At 42.6% G+C, this 23,169-nt stretch overlaps 1 protein-coding gene across 1 annotated transcript in view; it reads right to left on the bottom strand.

Annotated features, from left to right (window-relative positions):
• Positions 1 to 2,436: 2,436 nt before the first annotated feature.
• MRPS5 (mitochondrial ribosomal protein S5) overlaps positions 2,437 to 23,169 on the bottom strand; it is a 31,208-nt gene continuing 10,475 nt past the window's right edge. Inside the window, exons 4-12 of the mRNA XM_008007931.3 lie at positions 22,879 to 23,004; positions 21,142 to 21,375; positions 19,398 to 19,432; positions 17,630 to 17,720; positions 14,347 to 14,393; positions 13,491 to 13,548; positions 13,133 to 13,195; positions 5,363 to 5,499; positions 2,437 to 2,819 (exon numbers count right to left, since the gene is read on the bottom strand). Coding sequence (XP_008006122.1) covers positions 2,595 to 2,819; positions 5,363 to 5,499; positions 13,133 to 13,195; positions 13,491 to 13,548; positions 14,347 to 14,393; positions 17,630 to 17,720; positions 19,398 to 19,432; positions 21,142 to 21,375; positions 22,879 to 23,004 — 1,016 coding nt within the window. The 3' untranslated portion in view covers positions 2,437 to 2,594. The remainder of the gene's footprint in view (positions 2,820 to 5,362; positions 5,500 to 13,132; positions 13,196 to 13,490; positions 13,549 to 14,346; positions 14,394 to 17,629; positions 17,721 to 19,397; positions 19,433 to 21,141; positions 21,376 to 22,878; positions 23,005 to 23,169) is intronic.

Consider the following 23,169-nt stretch of genomic DNA (forward strand, 5'->3'; position numbering starts at 1 on the left):
GATCCGCCTGCCTCAGCCTCCCAAAGTGCTGGGATTACAGGCGTGAGCCACCGCGCCTGGCTGCCTAGTGATTTATTCGATGCCGAGTATTGTATATTTTACTTTATTGGGTATATTTTTGGTATTCCTATATTCTTGAGCTTTGTTCTGGAACACAACGAAGTTACTTGGAAACAGCTGTGTTCCAGTTTGGTCTTGTTTTTAAGCTTTCTGAGTTGGGACCAGGGGTAGTTTTTATATATAGTTAATTTTTCTACTACTAGGGCATCTTAGTTCTCTTCCAATGCCACCTAGATTACAAGGTTTTCCACCGTGGCTGCTGACACTATTTTCTGCTCCAAACACTGTTCCTTCTAATTCTTTTGGGTGAGTTTCCTCACAGGCACGCACCGTTAGTGTGTAACTAAATATTTGATGGAAACTCTCTGCAGATCTTAGTTCTGCTGTGCAACTCTCTCCTCAAAGGCATTCTCCCCGTGAACTCTAGCCATTTCGGCTGCCCAAATGCACCTCAACTCCAGGAGACCGCCAGGTCCTGATGGGGTAACCCTTCCTAGAGCCACAGACTTTCTGCAGATAGTAAGGACGAGTAATTTTGTTTCCCCTCTCCAAAGGATCATTGTCCTTTATTGCTTAAAGTTCATTGTCTTGATATTTGGTAAGTATTTAAGGAAAGAAGGTAAACTAACAAGACAGGTAACTTTTAGGAAATAACTACCTTACTCTAGCAAAATACCACAGAAAAAAAAAGGGACCCCACCCTCACCAGATAATGTCACAGGCTGAAAACTTTCACCATCCAGCCTAACATGGACTTCTCCCTATCCCATGTCATTAGGGTGCTCCTCCTACTTCCAGCAGAATGGCATTAGCAGAGGTCCCGAGGACAGCGGTAGTAGGAAACCTGGATCTCCATCCTCACCAGGCAGTAACGAGCCAGGGCCCCATCCCACACCAGCACCGTCAGAGGAAGCATGCTGAGAGATTTAAATAAGTCCCAGAGCTTCATAACGTGACAGTGACGATGTCCAGGATACAGCCAAAGTCACTCATCATAACAAGAAACAGGACATTGTAAACTTGAATGAGAAAAAACCTCAAGGGATGTCAACACTAAGATGACACAGATGTTGAAACTTTATGACAAGAATTTTTTTTTTTTTTGGAGACAAGTTCTTGCTCTGCTGCCCAGGCTGGAGTGGCATGAACAAGGTTCACTGCAGCCTCAACCTCCTGCGATCAAACGATCCTCCCACTTCAGCCTCCTATGGAGCTGGGACTACAGGCGCACACCACCATGTGTGTCTAACTTTTACATTTACTTTTATTTTTTGTAGAGATGAGGTCTCACTTTGTGGCCCAGGCTGATCTCAAACTCCTGGGCTGAAGCAATTCTCCTGCCTCAGCCTCACAAAGTGCTGGGGTTACAGGCATGAGACACCACACCCACCTGATGACAAGGATTTTAAAGCAGCCACCATAAAAATGCTTCAGTGAGCAATTATAAACACTCTTGAAGCCATTAAAAAAAAAAAGTCTCAGCTAATAGAAAGCCTCAGCAAAGAAACAGGAGATATAAAAAAGAAATCAAATGGAAAATTTAGCTGAAATATACAATGATAGCCAAAGTTAAAGTACTGCATAGATGGTTCAAGAGCAGAATGGAAAGGAAAGAGAAAATAACCAGTTATTCTGAAGATAAAACAATAGAAATTACCTAAACTGAGCAACAGAGAGAAAACAGACTAGAAAAAAATAAACAGAGCCTCAGGGACTCACGACGATAATAAAAGATTGAACATTTGTGTCATCAGTGTCCCAGAAAGAGGATGTGGGTGGGGCAGAAAGAGTATGCAAAGAAACAAAAAAAAAAAAAAAAACGTTCCACAGAATGGGTAAAAACTTTTGTAAAGCATGCATCTGATAGGGGCTTATATCTAGAAACTATAAGGAACTCAATAATAATAAAAAATAATTTTTTAAATGGGCGAAGGCCCTGAATAGACATTTCTCCAAAAAACATATAGAAATGGCCAATCAGCACGTGAAAAGACGCTCAACGTCATCGGCCCTCAGGGAAATACAACGGTGTACAATTGTACGATGGTGTACAATTAATCGCCACTTAACATTCCCAATGTAGCCAACAACTTCCATTTCCACTGTGGAAAAGTTTGGCAGTTCCTCAAGGTAGTCAAGTTACTTAACTGCTCTGTCAAATGAAGTTAATCACGTTCACTTTGGATGAATGAGTTCATATATATCAGCTATAATTGCTACAGCGATTACCACTGTGTACATTATTACCGATCGGGTCAAATTATTAGCCCCGTCTCCCTAATTCATTTACTTTTGTTACTTTGGATGAATATTTAAAGTAGCCTTGAACTGAGAGACGTATGTAAAGGTTCTATCACATTGGCATATAACATGTGCTCAATAAACGAAAGCTGTAATTATTTATTTCTGAAGAGTTTACAGATTAAACTTTCCTCAAAACAAACAAAAACCAAGGCCACACCCCAAGCTGTGAGGGGCTGAGTCTCTCCTGGTCTCTCCGAGGTACAGGAACTGGCTGCACAAGGCCAGAGAGCTTACGTGGCGGCTCTCTTCAAATTAGCCCACACAGAGCGCTTCATCCCCTGCTCAGCCTTCACGTCTTGCCAGTCCAGTTTGATGTCTGGAACTTCCTCTTCTGGCTCCGGATCCTTCCTCAGGGCCCCCCGGGGAGAGGCCACCACAATGGGCAGAGGGCCACACTCCTCCCGGATTTCCACAACATGGAGACCCTTCTTATCAGCCAGCTGCTGATGGGTTTCCTAGGCAAGACCAGATTCCCAACAGATTAGGTCTGAAGTACATTTGCAACATAAAGAGCAGCAACTTCCACAGGCCAGAAGAGTACAGCCTGGGGGAATTCAAAGGCCATGTCAGTGGATTTGGGTTAATGTGTTTTGTGGCTAAACTCTAATAACCTGTCATGGGTGGAGCCATTTCAGCCTCACCTGCCGCATCTGCCCACCCCTAACTGGGACAGAGGAAGGGCCTTGGCCTCTGGTCTCTTGCCTTCTAAACCCTCCTGATTATGCACCATGCTGTGCCAAACCGCGCACTTGAATCTCACCAACCCCCTAGATCTAACTACCAATTTAGAGTAAACACAGGAGAGATAAGACATGAAGGACCCTACAGGTATTTTAGTCAGCAACAGGCCAGGAAGCACCACAAAACAAACAACCTGGTTTCCTCAACAAAAAATCATAAAGGGGCAGGGCGGGAGACGAGGGGAACCTATTTAAAAGGCATAGCAAAAACATACATTAACCTGTTCTGCAAGCTGATTCAAACATATTGTGTAAAAATTTTTTTTTTTAATCTAACAAATGGAATTTGTTCATTTGTATGAACACTGATTGGATGTTTGATGATACAAGTTACTGTTAATTTTTTAGGTATGGTAATAGTATTACAGGATTTTTAAAATCCTTATCTTTTCGAAGATATATACTAAAATATTCAGGGGTGAAATAAAATGTCTGAGATTTCGTTCAAAATAACGGGGGGTGGTACTAAGAAGCAAGACTGGTCATGAGCTGGGTGACGGCCATGGAGATTCACTGCAGAGGGAAGCCACAGAGTTCTGGAAGCAGGCACATCAGTTCAGTAGACGTTATTCATGGTACAGTGACATACCTGCTATGTCAATCCTGTGATCCCGGGCCTTATGGCTGCCTTGCACTATTCTATGTATGTTTGAAATTAGAAAAGAGATGAGCCATTCCACAAACAAAATAAAATAACTTATATTGGTGTATCTTTCAATCAAAGCACATCAGCTAAATTGGTGGCATCTTTTCCTTTATGAGTGGCATATTAAATAATGCTTTTATAGCTGATGGCATTTTAGGAGAGATGATATATGGTAACTACATCAGAAGATTTAAAAGACTAACAGAAAACAAAAATATCACATAAAAGAACAAGCCTAGGCCAGGCACGGTGGCTCATGCCTGTAACCCCAGCACTTTGGGAGGCCAAGGCAGGTGGATCATGAGGTCAGGAGTTCAAGACCAGCCTGACCAACATGGTGAAACCCCGTCTCTATTAAAAATATAAAAATCAGCCGGGCATGGTGGCACGTGCCTGTAGTCCCAGCTACTCAGGAGGCTGAGGCAGGAGAATTGCCTGAACCCAGGAGGTGGACATTGCAGTGAGCTGAGATGGAGCCACTGCACTCCAAACCTTGGTGACAGAGCGAGACTCCGTCTCAAAAAACAAAAACAAACAAACAAAAAAAAACAAAAACAGAACAAGTCTACTGGATCATAAATAACACCTATCTAAAACCAATACCTTAATTAAACCTCTAATGTTTCCATTTAGAAGTGCTCTGAAGGGTGTTTAGACAGTACCTACACACAAAAGCTGTTCGGAAAACAGAAGGCTTTTACCCAAAGCCTTCCTTTTCTTTTAATTTTCCTATTTTAAACAGAGACATGTAAAATTTCTCCATGGATCACTCTAACTAAAACCCACTACTGTACTCCTGAAGTGTCAGGAAGTCTGCCAGAGTCCTCAGCTAACAGGGTCAGCAAATGGAGCCTACTGAACCTGGTTGTCTTTTCTGCTCATCCACCATGCTGAGGTCTACCCATCCTTTCAAGAGACAGGCCAGCCCTGCGGGGCAGGTAGGGCGGCCGCCCAAGAACGGGGGGCCGGTGCAGCCACAGCCCTGCCCTCCACGGTGGGTGACTGGGAGCCGGGCCCAGGGCTCCCACCAATGAGGAAAAGTAACCTGGCATGTTAATGTTCAGAGTCCCACCAACCCAGGCGTCAGTCCGAACCCTCAGTCCGAACCCTCAGTCCGAACCCCTACACAGGTAACCTGGCATGTTAACGTTCAGAGTTCCCTACCAACCCAGGCATCAGTCCGAACCACCTACACAGGTCACAGGGAACTCACTGTGCCTGCTCTGAGTGCAGAGGTGCCCTGGGTGCTTCACCCTAGCCCCAACTGAAAGGACTAAATTAGGAAATAGACTTTCTCTTTTGATTTTACTTTTCCATACTGTTGGAGCTTTAGAACAAGCATGTGTGATTTTCCTAATAACATGTAGACTGTAATTATTGGCTTTAAAAAATGCTACTTAGAAAAACCCATGAAATACTTTTTATAAGGTAATTTTCATGAACTCGTCATTGGATTTAACTAAACTGATATAGTCACAGACAGCAAAGAATGCCCAACTCCTCAGGTAGCCCCAGGAAAGCATCGCCAGGCGGCCCCAGGGCATCGCAGCCCCAACACACACAACTGATATACAAACTAGAACTTCTATTTCAGACCCCAGGGAAGGATTACCTGTCTGGAGAGCCCATAGAAGAGGCCCCGGGTGAGGTTGATCATATTAACAGACCCAGAGACCTTGGCATACATGTCTTTGATGCCAATGAGCCGGCAGATGGTGATGATGGCTCTGTGGCAGCGGAGCCCATAACCTAGAAAAGGAGAACTGGGTGAAACACAGCCCACTCGCCTGCAGCGGGAGGAGTCGCCCTGCTGACTTTCGCATGGCTTCACTCTGGGCTTCGGGAAACCGGTTCACATTCTGGTATCACCACTTCCTGGTGAGTTGACCCTTGACAACTTACTTAACTTCCAGGATGACACTTCAACAGGATACTACAAGGATTAAAAAGATGACACCTACAAATATCCTGAACACGTATCCAGGGCAAAGAAACAGGATTGTTACTGAGATTAACAAACATGCATGGAGACTCCTGACACTCCAGACTCACGCTAACTAAGGACGGAGGGACACACTTCTTCTCACCCTCCTTGATAGTTACGTTACCCTGAGCAGACTGGTCCACTTCCTCCTCCCAGAGAAGCTCTTCTTTTCGTGTTGGTAACACATCCTCTCCTGGCTTTCCTCCTAGCTGTTGGCCTGTCCTCCCCTCCTTGCTGGCCTCTAACTCTTGGGGGGGGGGTCTCCCCTCCAGCCACTTGCCCTACCCTTTTCTGTCTGTAATCCCTTCTCCAGAGAGCTTTAAAAACACAAACCAAACACGTTGTTCCCCATTGAAAGATCCCTCCTTCCCACTGTTCTTGAGATTGAAATAAAGAATGCCATGGCCTATTCACAGCCTTCCGTGCCTGAGAGTCCTGCCCACCTCCCTGACCTCATCTAGAGACGTGACACCTCCTGCTGGCTTCCTCACCTTAAGGACTGCACTTGGGATTTCCTCTGCCTGGAATGTCCTCCCAGCTCCGCCCCCTTGGCTCCTTCTCTTCTTCAAAGTCCCATTCAAATTGCTCCTCCTCAGACAGGCCTTTGGTGACCATGCTAGTCAAGATGGCATCCTTCCTTCTGCCTTCCTCCCTTGTACTCTAACACAGTACCCTGATTAGGGCATTCAACAAAACCTGTTTATCCAATGTTTCCCCTGAATGGAAGACGGCCCCCATAAGGGCCAGGATATTGTTTGCTCACCGTGGTGTCCCCAGAGCCTACAGCAGCATCTGGCAAATGCAGGTGAGTGAGGGAGCTGCAGGGCCCAAGTGTGGCCTCCAACATTCTTATTTGCCAGACGTACGACTCAGCACACACCTCTTATGCTCCAAGGCAGAAGATCTCCTCTGGAAGTTGGACATTACTGGCTTTCCAGTTTGACTTTTTATGGTCAAGAACTATTCCTTCTACTTGAAAGGGCCAATGAACTGTGGCCTCCATAATTATGCCAGAGCATGCAAGACCTTAAGAGGAGAGCTAAAGACAGGTCACAATGGGGTCCTCTGTTCTTCCAGGTGGAGTTATTCACACACAGAACAGGTGCCATCCATGTCTGGATGAGCACGGGTGCGCACACACCTAGAGAGAGGTACACGTGGAAAGGGGCATCGTGCAGATTCTGGAAGGAGCTGAGAGGCAGCCTCTACCCTGACACTGCTCGCTGGATAACCGTGACAAGAAGGCCCCCCCTTAAAATACCTACTTGGCAGGGCTGCTGGTGAGTGCCGCGAAGGTGTGTGATACACAGTACCTGGACCAGCACAGACACTGCAATGAACGCTGCCACTGCGTGACGCACACACCAACACCCACGTGGTCGTGGTCGGTCCAATGGTAATGATTTCACTACCTTCCAGGCAGAGACTGTGTCAAAAAACACTGAATAAACATGGCCAAATTTTGCAGTGCTGTGTGTGGAACTGAACACTGTTCTATAGCCGAGGCAGAAGTGCTCCATGGTGAAATAAATTTGGGAACACCACACCCTCCATTTCTCTTGGGAGATTCATATTGCATGGCAGTGCATTAATGACTGCAACATTCACAAAGACGCACAAACACTTTTGGTGCCTTTCCTTAATCCAGTTCTGCCATTTGGCATCCTTTTTGGAGTAACACCTTTTCTATCTCCTACAGAACTAGTAACACATAGGCGACGTTGTTTAGGAAATGCCTATTTGAACATGTATGTACAAAATGTCTATAAACGTGCATGTATTTAGGAAATGTGTAATGGTCTAGATAATACAAAACCTGAAAAACACAGCTTTGATTAGAAGACAGGAAAGATTTTAAAAGGTAGCTTCTTCAATTAAATTAAAATTACAGCAGTCATTTGAATAGGATTCCATTCCAAGATGGCCGAATAGGAACAGCTCCAGTCTGCCGCTCCCAGTGTGATCGACGCAGAAGATGGCTGATTTCTGCATTTTCAACTGAGGTACCTGGTTCATCTCACTGGGACTGGCTGGATGGTGGGTGCAGCCCACGAAGCAGGGCGAGGTACTGCCTCACCTGGGAAGCGCAAGGGGTCAGGGGATTTCCCTTTCCTAGCCAAGGAAAGCTGTGACAGACTGTACCAGGAAAATCGGGGCACTGCCCCCTACATACTGCGCTTTTTCAACAGTCGTAGCAGACGGCACACCCGGAGATTACACCCCGTGCCTTGCTCAGCGGGTCCCACGCCCACGGAGCCTTGCTCACTGCTAGTGCAGCAGTCCGAGATCCAGCTGTGGGGCAGTCCTGGCTGGGGGAGGGGCGTCCGCCATTGCTGAGGCTTGAGCAGGTAAACAAAGCGGCCAGGAAGCTCAAACTGGGTGGAGCCCACTACAGCTCAACAAAGCCTACCTGCCTCTGTAGACCCCACCTCTGTGTGCAGGGCATAGCTGAACAAAAGGCAGCAGAAACTTCTGCAGACTTAAATGTCCCTGTCTGACAGCTCTGAGGAGAGCAGTGGTTCTCCCAGCATGGTGTTTGAGCTCTGAGAATGGACAGACTGCCTCCTCAAGTGGGTCCCTGACCCCCTGTAGCCTGAGAGACACCTCCCAGTACGGGCCGACTGACACCTCATACAGCTGGGTGCCCCTCTGAGACGAAGTTTCAAGAGGAAGGATCAGGCAGCAATATTTCCTGTTCTGCAATATTTGCAGCTCTGCAGCCTCCACTGGTGATACACAGGCAAACAGGGTCTGAAGTGGACCTCCAGCAAACTCCAACAGACCTGCAGCTGAGGGCCCTGACTGTTAGAAGGAAAACTAACAAACAGAAAGGACATCCACACCAAAACCCCATCACCACCATCAAAGACCAAAGGTAGATAAAACCACAAAAACAGGGAGAAATTGAGGAGAAAAGCTGAAAATTCTAAAATCCAGAGCACCTCTTCTCCTCCAAAGGATCCCAGCTCCTCGCCAGCAACAGAACAAAGCTGGACGGACAATGACTTTGACAAGTTGGTAGAAGTAGACTTCAGAAAGTCAGTAATAACAAACTTCTCCAAGCTAAAGGAGGATGTTCGAACTCCATCACAAGGAAGCTAAAAACCTTGAAAAAAGATTAGACAAATGGCTAAATAGAATAAACAGTGTAGAGAAGACTTTAAATGACCTGATGGAGCTGAAAACCATGGCACGAGAACTACGTGACAAATCCACAAGCTTCAGCAGCCGATTCGATCAAGTGGAAGAAAGGGTATCAGTGATTAAAGATCAAATGAATGAAATGAAGCGAGAAGAGAAGTTTAGAGAAAAAAGAGTAAAAAGAAACGAACAAGCCTCCAAGAAATATGGGACTATGTAAAAAGACCAAATCTACATTTGATTGGTGTACCTGAAAGTGACAGGGAGAATGGAACCAAGCTGGGAAACACTCTTCAGGATATTATCCAGGAGAACTTCCCCAACCTAGCAAGGCAGGCCAACATCCAAATTCAGGAAATACACAGAACACCACAAAGATACTCCTCGAGAAGAGCAACCCCAAGACATAATTGTCAGATTCACCAAGGTGGAAATGAAGGAAAAAATATTAAGGGCAGCCAGAGAGAAAGGTCAGGTTACCCACAAAGGGAAGCCCATCAGACTAACAGTAGATCTCTCAGCAGAAACTCTACAAGCCAGAAGAGAGTGGGGGCCAATATTCAACATTCTTAAAAGAATTTTTCAACCCAGAATTTCATATACAGCCAAACTAAGCTTCATAAGTGAAGGAAAAATAAAATCCTTTACAGACAAGCAAATCTCTCAGAGATTTTGTCACCACCAGGACTGCCTTACAAAAGCTCCTGAAGGAAGCACTAAACCTGGAAAGGAATAACTCGTACCAGCCACTGCAAAAACATGCCAAATTGTAAAGACCATCAATGCTAGGAAGAAACTGCATCAACTAACGGGCAAAATAACCAGTTAACATCATAATGACAGGATCAAATTCACATATAACAATATTAACCTTAAATGTAAATGGGCTAAATACTCCAATTAAAAGACACAGACTGGCAAACTGGATAAAGAGACAAGACCCATCAGTTTGCTGTATCCAGGAGACCTATCTCACATGCAGAGACACACATAGGTTCAAAATAAAGGGATGGAGGAAGATCTACCAAGCAAATGGAAAGCAAAAAAAAAAAAAAAAAAAAAAAAAAAAAAAGCAGGGTTTACAATCCTAGTCTCTATAAAATAGACTTTAAACCAACAAAGATCAAAAGAGACAAAGAAGGCCACTACATAATGGTAAAGGGATCAATTCGACAAGAAGAGCTAACTATCCTAAATATATATATGCACCCAATACAGGAGCACTCGGATTCATAAAGCAAGCCCTTAGAGACCTACAAAGAGACTCAGACTCCCACACAATAATAATGGGAGACTTTAACACCTCACTGTCAATATTAGACAGATCAATGAGACAGAAGGTTAACAAAGATATCCAGGAAGCAGACCTAATAGACATCTACAGAATTCTCCACCCCAAATCAACAGAATATACATTCTTCTCAGCACCACATCGCACTTACTCCAAAACTGACCACATAGTTGGAAGTAAAGCACTCCTCAGCAAATGTAAAAGAACAGAAATTATAACAAACTGTCTCTCAGACCACAGTGCAATCAAACTAGAACTCAGGATTAAGAAACTCACTCAAAACCACACAACCACATGGAAACTGAAAAACCTGCTCCTGAATGACTACTGGGTACATAACGAAATGAAGGCAGAAATAAAGATGTCCTTCGAAACCAATGAGAACAAAGATACAACGCACCAGAATCTCTGGCACACATTTAAAGCAGTATGTAGAGGGAAATTTATAGCATTAAATGCCCACAAGAGAAAGCAGGAAAGATCTAAAATCAACACCCTAACATCGTAATTAAAAGAACTAGAGAAGCAAGAGCAAACACATTCAAAAGCTAGCAGAAGGCAAGAAATAACTAAGATCAGAGCAGAAATGAAGGAGATAGAGACATCAGGAGATAAAAACCCTTCAAAAAAATCAATGAATCCAGGAGCTAGTTTTTTGAAAAGATCAACAAAATTGATAGACCACTAGCAAGACTAATAAAGAAGAGAGAAGAATCAAACAGACACAATTAAAAAATCACCACCGATCCCACAGAAGTACAAACTACCATCAGAGAATACTATAAACACCTCTACACAAATAAACTAGAAAAATCAAGAAGAAATGGATAAATTCGTGGACACACACACCCTCCCAAGACTAAATCAGGAAGAAGCTGAATTGCTGAATAGACCAATAACCAAAAAAAGTCCAGGACCAGACACATTCATAGCCGAATTTTACCAGAGGTACAAAGAGGAGCTGGTACCATTCCTTCTGAAACTATTCCAATCAATAGAAAAAGAGGGAATCCTCCCTAACAAATTTTATGAGGCCAGCATCATCCTGATACCAAAGACTGGCAGAGACACAACAAAAAAAGAGTTCAACCATTGTGGAAGACAGTGTGGCGATTCCTCAAGGATCTAGAACTAGAAATACCATTTGACCCAGCCATCCCATTACAGAGTATATACCCAAAGGATTATAAATCATGCTACTCTAAATATGCACACGTATGTTTATTGCGGCACTATTCACAATAGCAAAGACTTGGAACCAACCCAAATGTCCATCAATGACAGACTGGATTCAGAAAACGTGGCACATATACACCATGGAATACTATGCAGCCATAAAAACGGTTAAGTTCATGTCCTTTGTAGGGACATGGATGAAGCTGGAAACCATCATTCTGAGCAAACTATCACAAGGACAGAAAACCAAACACCGCATGTTCTCACTCATAGGTGGGAACTGAACAATGAGATCACTTGGACACAGGAAGGGGAACATCTCACACTGGGGCCTGTTGTGGGGTGGGGGGAGGGGGAGGGATAGCGTTAGGAGATATACCTAATGTAAATGATGAGTTAATGGATGCAGCACACCAACACGGCACATGGATACACATGTAACAAACCTGCACGCTGTGCACATGTACCCTAGAACTTAAAGTATTAAAAAAGAAAAGAAAAGAAAACGTGAATATAATACATAAACATATGGGGACCTTGCCAGAGAAATTATTTTTAAAATAAAAATTGTAGCAGTCATTCAAAAATCATTCAGATATAAATGTGTCTAAACCATGCTGCCCAACATAAGTATGATCCAAGCCATAAGCAGAAGCCACATACGTAATTTTAAATGTTCTCATAGATACATTTTTTCAAGTTTTTTTTTAAAAAGTTTATTTAGTGATGTGTTTTATTAACCCAACATGTCTAAACATTATCATTTAAAATGTAACCAATGCAATAATATTTGTGAGATTTTATATTCTTGTTCTGTACTAGGTCTTTGAATTCTGGTGTGTATTTGACAATTAGAGCACATCCCAATAGCCACATGTTAAGTGCTCAATAGCCAGGCCAGCTAGTGACTAGTGGCTGCTGTATGGGACAGCACAGATCTAAACCTTGAAGTCCACTTAACACCTTTTCTAAAGACAAAATACGTGGTTTTTATCCAGCACTTAAATCATTAATTATGGCTTTAAAGCAGAAGGCAAGTTCTGATGCATTACCACAACTGATTCTGTATTTGAGGGTTTTTTCCCCTGATTTATTTCCAAGCCATGGCTCTAGCAAAGTTGTATTAGAAGCTTCGATATGAAAATTTAACGTTTTATCTCTTCTGACTCAAACTTTTTGAGATTTAAATACCAAAAGTTATATAAAATTATTTTTTACTGATTTTATATAATCAGTAAAATGCAAATCAGAAGGTTCAAGAATCCTACACTCAGAGACCACCAGGCATGACTGCCCTAGCCCACGACCCTGAACTCTGTCTGCCTGCCTGCTTGTCCACAAAACAGGAAAGGCCATCTCTGCAGCATCCCTAGCGCCCAGCATAGCACCCAGCTCACAGAAGGCATCCAATCAGAATGTCATGAGCAGTAAACACCTGGACCTGAGTAAGTCAGAACAGAAACACCTAAATGCATCAATGAATTCCCTGTGAGGAACTCATGTTCCCACTCCTCCAAACCCTACCACTCGCTCAGGTGCTATTTCCTGTTTCCAATGTGCTCTCCCCACGTAAATTTTTTCTGGAACAGGCCTGTGCTCACAGGAGCCTGTGTGCCTTGACTATTCTTATTTCTCCAAAAGCCTCATCGTTCTTAAACCTAACATAAGCCTTTACATTTTGGTGTTTCCAAGATGAGTTCAACTAAAGATGAACAAAAATAGAGGAGAGGATAGACCTGTTATAATTTCTCTGCTTTATCATCGACAAATGGGAAGAGTTTTAAAGTTACCTTTGCGTTGTTTCTTCATCCTGATACGCGTCCTTTTAAATCTTAATGAAATATCATGGAATACTGGAGGGTAAAAACATAAACACAGAAGGATTAAGTGTGTGGCTTTAATAAGCCTTTGCAAATATCGCAAAGCAATTTATACTAGCCTCAACAGCCAGCACATACTGACCGAAGATAAACGGTAAGCTCTGATTTCATTCACTTTAGTAACCTTCTTAGATTTGTTTTCACACTTCATATATTTGTAAGAGTGTAGTAAGAGAGAAACACAAAGATACTTATAGAGATATATTACCACACATACTTTAACAAATGTAATCCTGCAAATTAAAAAAAAAAATAGATTAACACTCACTTGTATGGTCTTCATATCGCTCTATATAATGCAAATAGTGAACTGCTCTGTTCTTTGCCTGAAAGAAGGAAAATGTTTTTCTTAAATCTATTGTTGAAATTCACATCTTTTCAAGGATTCCAAAAATACCTTTAAAAATGTTTCATTACTAAAAATTCACTTATGCAAAAAGGTTAGTATATACTTCTAAAATATAAGGACTTATTTTTTAAAACTCTTAACCACAATATCGGTATCACCCCTAAAAAAATTAACAATAATTCCTGGCTAGGCGTGGTGGCTCACATCTATAATCCCAGCACTTTGGGAGGCCGAGGCAGGCCAATCACTCGAGGTCAGGAATTCGAGACCAGTCTGACCAACATGGAGAAACCTCATCTCTACCAAAAATACAAAAATTAGCCGGGCCTGGTGGTGGGCACCTGTAAACCCAGCTACTTGGGAGGTTGAGGCAGGAGAATCGCTTGAACTCAGGAGGCGGAAGTTGCAGTGAGCCAAGATCACATCATTGCACCCCAGCCTGGACAAGAGTGAGGCAACGTCTCAGAAAAAAAAAAAAAAAAAAAAAAAAAAAAACTGTACAATTCCTTAGTATCTTCAAACATTCTGTCAGCGTTCAAACTTCCACAGTTGTCTCATAACTTGGCTAGGCAATTAAAAATCTGATTTAAAAAAATGGTGCAAAGGAATATAAGTACTTCTGAAACTGATTTTTACGAGCTAATTAACCCTTGACAGCAAGCCTCATGGGAATGCTTTGGGACAAATTATTACTGCTTTGTGGTTCCCACCGTGCCCAGCATATAACTTATTAATCTTTTACTAAGTGTCGACAAAGGAAAAAAAACGCACATACTTTCCTGAAAGCGTCCATCCGATCAGTGGCTTTCCCAATAGCAAAACCTTTAAACAAAAAAGCAAAAATAAGCAAAGAGACAGAAATTTGGCCCATGTGGTTTTCGCCACATTTCAAGTTTCTGCTCCTACAATATTTCATAGCACTTCATCTTTCTACCACCCACAAAAGACTTGCTATACAAAACCAGTGATAGGCTGGTGTGATGACTCACATCCGTAATCTCAGCAGTTTAGGAGCCTGAGGTGGGACGATCGCTTGAGCCCAGGAGTTTGAGACCAGCCTGAGCAACACAGCAATGCTTTGTCTCTATTAAAAACAAAATTTAAAAAATTTGCCAGGCATGTTGGTGCGTGACTGTGGTCCCAAATACTCAGGAGGATGAGGTGGGAGGATTACTTGAGTTTAGGAGTTTGAGGGTACAGTGAGCTATGACTGCGCCACTGCACTCCAGATAGAGCAATACCCTGTCTCAAAACAAAACCAGAACAAAAAAACTAACAATAACATAGCATGAGGTTACAGAGATCTGTTCTGAAGCATCCTGGAAATAACAAACTTAGATGTATTTTTAAAATCCAAGGTTAGATGCCACCTTTTAAAAATAGCTAGATAAAATACACTCAACTTTTAAAAAACTAAATATGTTCTAAATTAATTAGGCAAATCACTTTGGACATTTAAAGATAGATTAAAATAATCAGAAAGGGGCCAGGTGCGGTGGTTCACGCCTATAACCCCAGCACTTTGGGAGGCCAAGATGGACAGATTGCTGGAGCTCAGGAGTTCACAATGAGCCTGGGCAACATAGTGAGACCCCGTCTCTACCAAAAATACAAAAATTAGCCAGGCATAGTGGTAGGTGCCTGTAATCCTAGCTACTCAAGAGGCTGAGGTCGCGGGATCACTTGAGCTCAGAAGGTTGAGACTGCAGTGAGCCGTGATGGTGCGACTGCACTCCATGCTGGGTGACACAGCAAGACCCTGTCTCAGGAAGGAAAAAATATCAGAAAGGGTGGGAAAAAACATCCACTGCTAGAGAGTAAAACCATGATTTCAATGGAACTTCAAATGGAATCCAGATTTTAATTAACCAGGAAACCAAATTAATGACTTTAGTTTCTGAACACTTCACTAGGAAATACAATTTACCAGCTGTTACAGAGACACTGCCATTATTTGCTGCCACTGTATTTTGTTTTGAACAATGTGTTTTGTTTTTAAATTATACATGGGAAAATAACATAAAACAACACTGCTCCATAAGACACATGGGACCTCTGAGCCCTGGGACAAAAGAGGCTGCGAATGCCAGTTCCTGGTTTAAACAAAACAAACTAAACCACGGAGTCCTAGAGGAAAATACGGGGAAACTTACTGACATTTATAATCTTCAAATGAGGCTTTCTAAGCAAGACACAAACCCAAAGTGGTAACTAATATTTATAACCCAGTAGTGATACAAGACTGATAAATTTGCCACAGAGCTTAAAACTTCTGTGTGGAAAAAAATTAAAACCTAAGTCAAAATATCTGACTAACAAAGAGCTAATGTCCTTAACTTACGAAGAGCTTATACCATTCAATAAGGAAAATAATAACCACCCAATAGAAAAATGAGCAAAGCACATAAACAAACAGATCTCAAAAAGGAAATAACAACAGGCAATAAACATGTAAAAGGGTGTTCAAGCTCTCAGTTTAAAAAATAAAAGTCAGGCCGGGCGCAGTGGCTCAAGCCTGTAATCCCAGCACTTTGGGAGGCCGAGACGGGCGGATCACGAGGTCAGGAGATCGAGACCATCCTGGCTAACACGGTGAAACCCCGTCTCTACTAAAAATACAAAAAACTAGCCGGGCGAGGTGGCGGCGCCTGTAGTCCCAGCTACTCGGGAGGCTGAGGCGGGAGAATGGCGTGAACCCGGGAGGCGGAGCTTGCAGTGAGCTGAGATCCGGCCACTCACTCCAGCCTCGGCGACAGAGCGAGGCTCCATCTCAAAAAAAATAAAATAAAATAAAAGTCAAAACTGAGAGATTTGTTTCACAGATCATATTGACCATCAATAAGGTTTGATGATACCCGAAGCTGGCAAGGGTGAGATGGTGTAGAGGAACACAGACATTGATGTAACCCTTTGTGGGGAGGCAATCTAGCAATATTTATCAACACTTAAAATATGTATAACCTTGGGGCAGCAATTTCACTGCAAGAAGTTTCCCCTATTGATATACTTGCAGCAGTAAAACAAATTACATAAACATGAACCATACTGTTTTTTATAATTAGTAAAAATTTGGAAACAACATAAATATTCAGCAACAGGGAAAAGGTTACAAAAATTATTCATAGACAATGGAACACACTTTGCAAACAGTACAGAGAATCAAGGAGAATGTTTCTGTTAATCTGAGTATTAATATCTCTGAATATAATACTATGGAAGAAAATCAAGGTGCAAAATTATGGCTATAATGTGATTCCTTTGTGTAAATTTTTTTAAAGATATGTGATAATAATATGAACATAAAATTAAGGAAAATTACAAAAGTAGCTGTAAGGCCTGGTTTCCTTTGGCCACATACTATACACATGTATTACTTTTGTTTTGAAAATGTCAGTATGGGCTAACTAGGCCATCTTCCTGTGTTCCTTTCCTTCAAAAGACATGAATACATTTCAAAAACAAGTGTCCACTACGGTAACTATACATAGAAGAAAATTTAAATCATCAGCAAACCTACTAATTGGAGTAAACACTATTAACCTTGACAGTGTATGGTTTTCCAGTCTTTTCTTGGCATATAAATATACTTTAAAAAAAAAACAAAACTAGGATTTGATATGGTCTTATATAAAGCTTTTGTGTTTTTTTAACTTAGCATTATAAGTGATTTCCCATAATTCTTTAATGGATACAGAATATTATACTGTATGGCTACATTGTTTTTATAACCATGACCCTATCGAACATTTAGTGTTTTTCTCCCTGATTTTCCACTATTATACATAATAAAATAATGTCTTCAGCCTTTTATAATATTCCTTTTCCTCAGAGGAAAAGGCAAGTATAGTAGAGTCTATTCTCTCTTTTCTAGGGGAAGTCATGGGCTTACCACAAGCTTTGTGAACTCAAACCACTAAAAAGTTTAATCAGCAGAAAAAGTCTGGCCAGCAGCATGAGCCCATGGGCTCCACAGCACAGCCCCGTGCCACGCCTGTCCCTGCGTGTCACGCCTGTCCCTGCACACCACTGCCACTGTGCAGCCACCACTCCCCATTCACCTGCAGCTCCTTTTCCGTTCCCCACAGCCACCAGGACACGGACCGATTTCTTTCTTCCCTCTTTCGCTGTCATATTGAAAACATTTCTTACCTAAAAGGCAAAACGTCTCATAAATATTGCACATTAAGAAAATCTGAAGGAGGGAAACAGAGGAAGCTGCCTTCCTTGCAGGCATACACGGTGAACAGGCGCACACAGACACAGGCGCACCATCCTCCAGCTCCTGAGCACAGCGGCCTTTCTCCAGATGGAACCTCCTCCTGGACTGTTACAGGAAGAAAACAGAAACGAGACTTTCTCTTCATTTCACAGGCTTATGAGAAGCTTCAACTGAGAAAACCTTTAAAGGTATTTGACATTATACATCTCGACATACCCTATCTCAATGAATGTATCACAAGAAAGAAAAAAGTTGCTGTCAAACTTTGATGTAATTTATCACTGATTATAAGATGCATTCCAATGTCAGAGATGATAAAATGTGAGGAAAATATATACCTTAGAAATTATGATGTGCAGCGTATAGACATAACCAGCACAGGACTGGCGTCTATGCTAACGATGACCATATTTGGAAATACCTGCTTACTCCATGTATTTTTTTCTCATGTATTTAAAAGGCCAGGAACAGCTGGGCGCGGTGGCTCACACCTGTAATCCCAGCACTTTGGGAGGCCGAGGCGGGCGGATCACAAGGTCAGGAGATTGAGACCATCCTGGTTAACACGGTGGAATCCCGTCTCTACTAAAAATACAAAAAATTAGCCAGGCGTGGTGGCAGAAGCCTGTAGTCCCAGCTGCTTGGGAGGCTGAGGCAGGAGAATGGTGTGAACCCGGGAGGTGGAGCTTGCAGTGAGCTTGCAGTGAGCGCCACTGCACTCCAGCCTGGGTGACAAGAGCCAGACTCCGTCCCCCCCCCAAAAAAAAACCTCAAAAAAGGCCAGGAACTACTGAACTGTTAACTAAACTGCTTACATGGCAGCTGGCTCCCTGGTGCATAGCGGTCTCTTATCCCATAAAACGGGGTTAAAAGAAAAGGGAGCTTGAATCCACCTCCATGGATCTTATAGAAAATCACCCACATATATACGAATTCTTCAAAGAGATTAACTTCCAAAAGCTGTAAATGGGAATACCAAAGACATAATATGTATTAACATTTTAAATCCTACAATGGAATTGATATTGAGGAAACAATACAGATAATCGTATTTAACATTGAGCGTTCAGCGCCAGCTCAAAGGGAAGCTGACTATTTTAGAGACTGCTCTGGAGAGTGACAATAGCTTACCTGACACAGGCTTCAGTTTCAAGGGCCCGTGAGCAACCCAGAGACCATTTCCCCATCAAGAACCAGACACGCACCACAACTCTAGGCTTTCCACCCTGCCCAGGGCTCCCCGCAATCCCAGCTTCCCACACAGAGTGCTAGATACAGCTGGTTTATATTCAAACATAGACTCCCAAAGCTACTTTAGCCTTAGGAAGGAGAAAATTTAAACCTCATCTCCAAATCCTGTAGTTAACAATACCACCTTATCATGAGACCTCAATGGTAGCCCCCCAGAAAAAAGAGGGTAGTAGTCAGAAGAGCCAGTGTCAAGTAACTGAAATTAAAGTTGCATAATTTCCTTACCCAGATCAGCTGTGTGTCAGAAATAGTCACGCATCCAAGGCCATCCCTTACAATTCCTCTTGCCCTGTCCCTGCCCCACCCACCCCAACCTCTCCAAAGGCTTAACCAGGTATTTAATTCTGCATGCCTACCTCAAGTACCCTGGTATCAAAATCCTCGTATGTTTCTGTAGAGAGAAAAGAAACAGGAATACAGATGAAATGTGTGTACACAACTAACAGGAAAGCATTTTTAACACAGGCACCATCACAGACGTTTCAGGGAGAAAGAATCTCAGATCTTTTGGTCCCACTCTCAAGGCCACGCCCCAGTCACCCCTCATCACTACAGACCACTCCATCAGTAAGTTCATAACTCAGTCACTGATCTCCCTACCTGCATCCTCCTCCCCGTCCAACTGCCTCTCATCAGTTCCTGGCCCCTCCAGACCCTGGATCCCTGCTCTCCCTCCTGCTTTCCTCCATCTTCGCGGCCTCTCCCCCTCAACCAAGACACCACAGTCCATCATTTCCACCAGACCTTGTGATGCCCTCAACCCCTTCACCCTTTGCTCTCTCCACCACACTAGCCAGGCCTGAATCCATGCAGCTCTCTGGCCACTCCTGAGCTGCTAGGTGCTGCTGGAAAGAAGTCAAAGTATGCATACACAGGGCCCGCTAAAAATCCATGGGCTCCAATTCCATCAAGTCCTCCCTGCTGCCAGCTGGCCTTTATGTACTTTCAATTCGGTCTCTCTCCGTTCACCACTGCAGCCATTTCAGAGACTCTCTACATTCTTTTATTTTTTAAACATTTTTATCACAGACAATTTCAATCAAACAAAAATAGAACAGCAGAAAGCTTTACGTATACATTAGTCAGCTTCAACACGCATCAACCCACAGCCTATCTTCTTTCCTCTAAACTCTGCTCAACTCTCACTCCGTTGGATAATTTTGAAGCCAGTTTCAGATATTCTACCTTTTCATAAAGAAAGAATCTGGAGGCCAAAATCATCAATGTCCCCACCTCACTCTCCGCAGATGATTCCACCTCTTCCTCACAGACCAACTGCGGCCACATCACGCAACACCCCCACCTACCTTTCCACTACAACCCCACAGGCTCACCTGATCCTGCACCCTGCCCTTCCTCCTGTGAACAAGTGAAGCCATTTCCCCAGACTCCGGATCTGGGCCGTCGTTAGGGACTTGGTTCACAGATTTTTTTCTCTCCCTCCCATACCTTCATCCTCCTGACTGAAGCATTTTGATCAGTTCTAAGCATGGTCCTTGGAATCTCTCAATCTCTCCCCTCCTCTTTAAACTTCTTAAGAAAGCAGCGAAACTCTTAACTATTTCTTCTTCCTCCACTCACTGACAAGAACACGTCTCTTGGATGATGTTTACTGCTTTACATACTCAAGGGGGACGGAGGGAAACTTTGTTTTCAAATTTGGCCTAAGTATTTTCAATTTTTGCTTCATGTGTGCTTTTCCAGGGCTAACATGACAACTATCTGCTTTCCTGATTTCTCGACAGAAACAGCATTCCCAAGCCACGCTGCTCCACTGGCGCCCCTGTGGCCACCTGTGTTTTGGAAACAGTGTATCCTACAGGCAGCTCCTGTAGGTCCACAGGGCACATCCCCACATTTAAGGATCTGAGAAGGTACATGATAAACACCAAGAACCCAGTGCTTTCTATCTTGTTAGTGGAATACTTCTGCACTCCACAAAATACAGTTGGGATATTAATGCAATATGTTATTTCAAAGATGTTCAAATCTTTTTGGAAAAAGGTAGTACGAACAGACAAATAATAACACCACTTCAAGGAAATTCTAAACTACAAGTACTCTCTGTCACAAAGGCAAACAAAACCAGGAGTCTGCTACCTCCATTGGGGCCAGGGTCAGGGGGGCCAAGACTGACGCCTCCCCAGGAGTTTCCAGTCCATCCTCGCTCGCGTTTAACCTTTATCTTTCTCTTTCGGTCCCACTCTTCTCTCTGCTGGATCATGTCGGCCTCCACCTTCTTCTGCTCTTCCTTGCTTCTTTGGGCAATGGTCTGCACTGCTCCATTTTTCATAAGAGGGACATTCAGACCAGGCCACAGAAAACCGTAACGCCCTGAAGGTTTAAAAATATAAATAATAATTTTTTTAAAGTACTCATTTTTCAAGTGTTAAAATGCCAGGCAATGCATGTACAGCTAATGACGACACATTGTTCGCTGGAGCTTCAGCTAACATTATTAACTTAATAGGCCACTTGGCACAATCACAATTTTACATAAACTTCATGGTATTACCTAGAGAAACACTCACATATAGGTACAAGGCATATGGATGCTTGGACAAGGACGTCCACTGAAACATTATTTGCAAAGAGAAGAAATGCAAGCTATCTAAATGTCCAGCAATTATGGACTGGTTAAATGAACCACAGCATCTCCAGCAGAGGAAACACCCTGTGCTAAATCAAACGAACAAGGTATCGCTCTAGGTTCTGATGTGGAATGATTTCCAAGACCTATAATTGAGTGAAAAAAGTAAACTGTACGACAGCATGTATCATGTGATATAATCTACATTTTTTTAAAAAAGAAGATACCTATTTATTTTCAGGTATTTATGCAAAAATTAATAAAAAAATTAACACATAATACCTTTTGCATTAATCTTTTTGGGTATTTATGTATAAATAACTAAAATTTAGTAAATACCTTTTTAGGCATTTATGTATTAAAAAAACTGAAGGAAACACACCAATATGAGGCCAGTGGTTTCCTTGAGGGAGACAACAGGATTGAAGAAGGTAGAAGCAGCATCCAGGGGGACTTCATGTTTCTCTATAATCTTCACATTTTTTACTGAGAAAGTATACATACATGATCCTTATAATTTAAAAAAAAGTGTTAAAAAAATAAGATACAATAAAGAAAAACATCCAAGTAGATATGCGATGCTGGAAGTGTGGTGCCAGGTGTTTTCTTTATCCCTGAAGGCCGTTACTATCAAAGATGGTTTGGCAGCAAGCACAGTACAAGATGGGCTGACTGAAGTACACTACACTATTTTTACTCTTCCAAAAGCATGAGTATAAACATTCATGTGTTCTAGGTGTCAACAAACTAAGGCCCACAGGCCAACTCAGTTCCTGGCTTGTTTTGGTACGTGAAGTTATACTGGAACATAGCCATACCTATTCGACTGTGTGTTGTCTGTGGCTGTTTCCTTGCTACAACAGCAGAGCTGAGCGTTTGCAAAACAGACTATGTAACTCACAAAGCCAAAAACATTTACTGTCTTCCCTTTGCAGGGAATATTCGCCAACTCTCCATTTAGTCTCTCTATTTTACCACTGATTACAACCTCCTTGAGGGCAGGCACTGCTACAGGAGCTGACACATAGGGACATTTAATCCTTGCTGAATGAATAAATCCATTTCTATGGGATTTTCCTCTCCCAGAATCCTGGGGCAATGAGTAAGTCAACTGGTTGAATTCTAAAACCATAGATCCTAGTGCCCTTCATGAGAAATGTTTTGATGCTTCTAGTTTGTAAAGTATCTATAAAATCTAGGGTAAGAAACTTAAAAAGCACTTCAGCTATTTTTATAAACAAGTTTACCTTCACCCATGATCTGACCCCTGTTCAGATCCTTTCTTTTCCTCTTTTTAGTTCTTTTGCCTCTTCCTTTTCTTGATCCAGCACCACTCTCCGCTAAAGCGCCTTTCCACAGCTCTTCTGCAGTCACTGTAACGAAACAAGGTTTCTTTTTATAATTCTGTAGTTTTCAAGCAATGGTCTATGCTCTCCTATTGAATCATAAGAGAAGTGGAGGTCTGCTTACAGCTTTATCCACGCATCACTGAGGTGATGAAAGCAAAATCAAATCATTCTTTGCACACATCAAGACGG

The sequence above is a fragment of the Chlorocebus sabaeus genome, chromosome 14 (assembly GCF_047675955.1).
Source record: "Chlorocebus sabaeus isolate Y175 chromosome 14, mChlSab1.0.hap1, whole genome shotgun sequence".
In the NCBI taxonomy this organism is placed as follows: domain Eukaryota; kingdom Metazoa; phylum Chordata; class Mammalia; order Primates; family Cercopithecidae; genus Chlorocebus; species Chlorocebus sabaeus.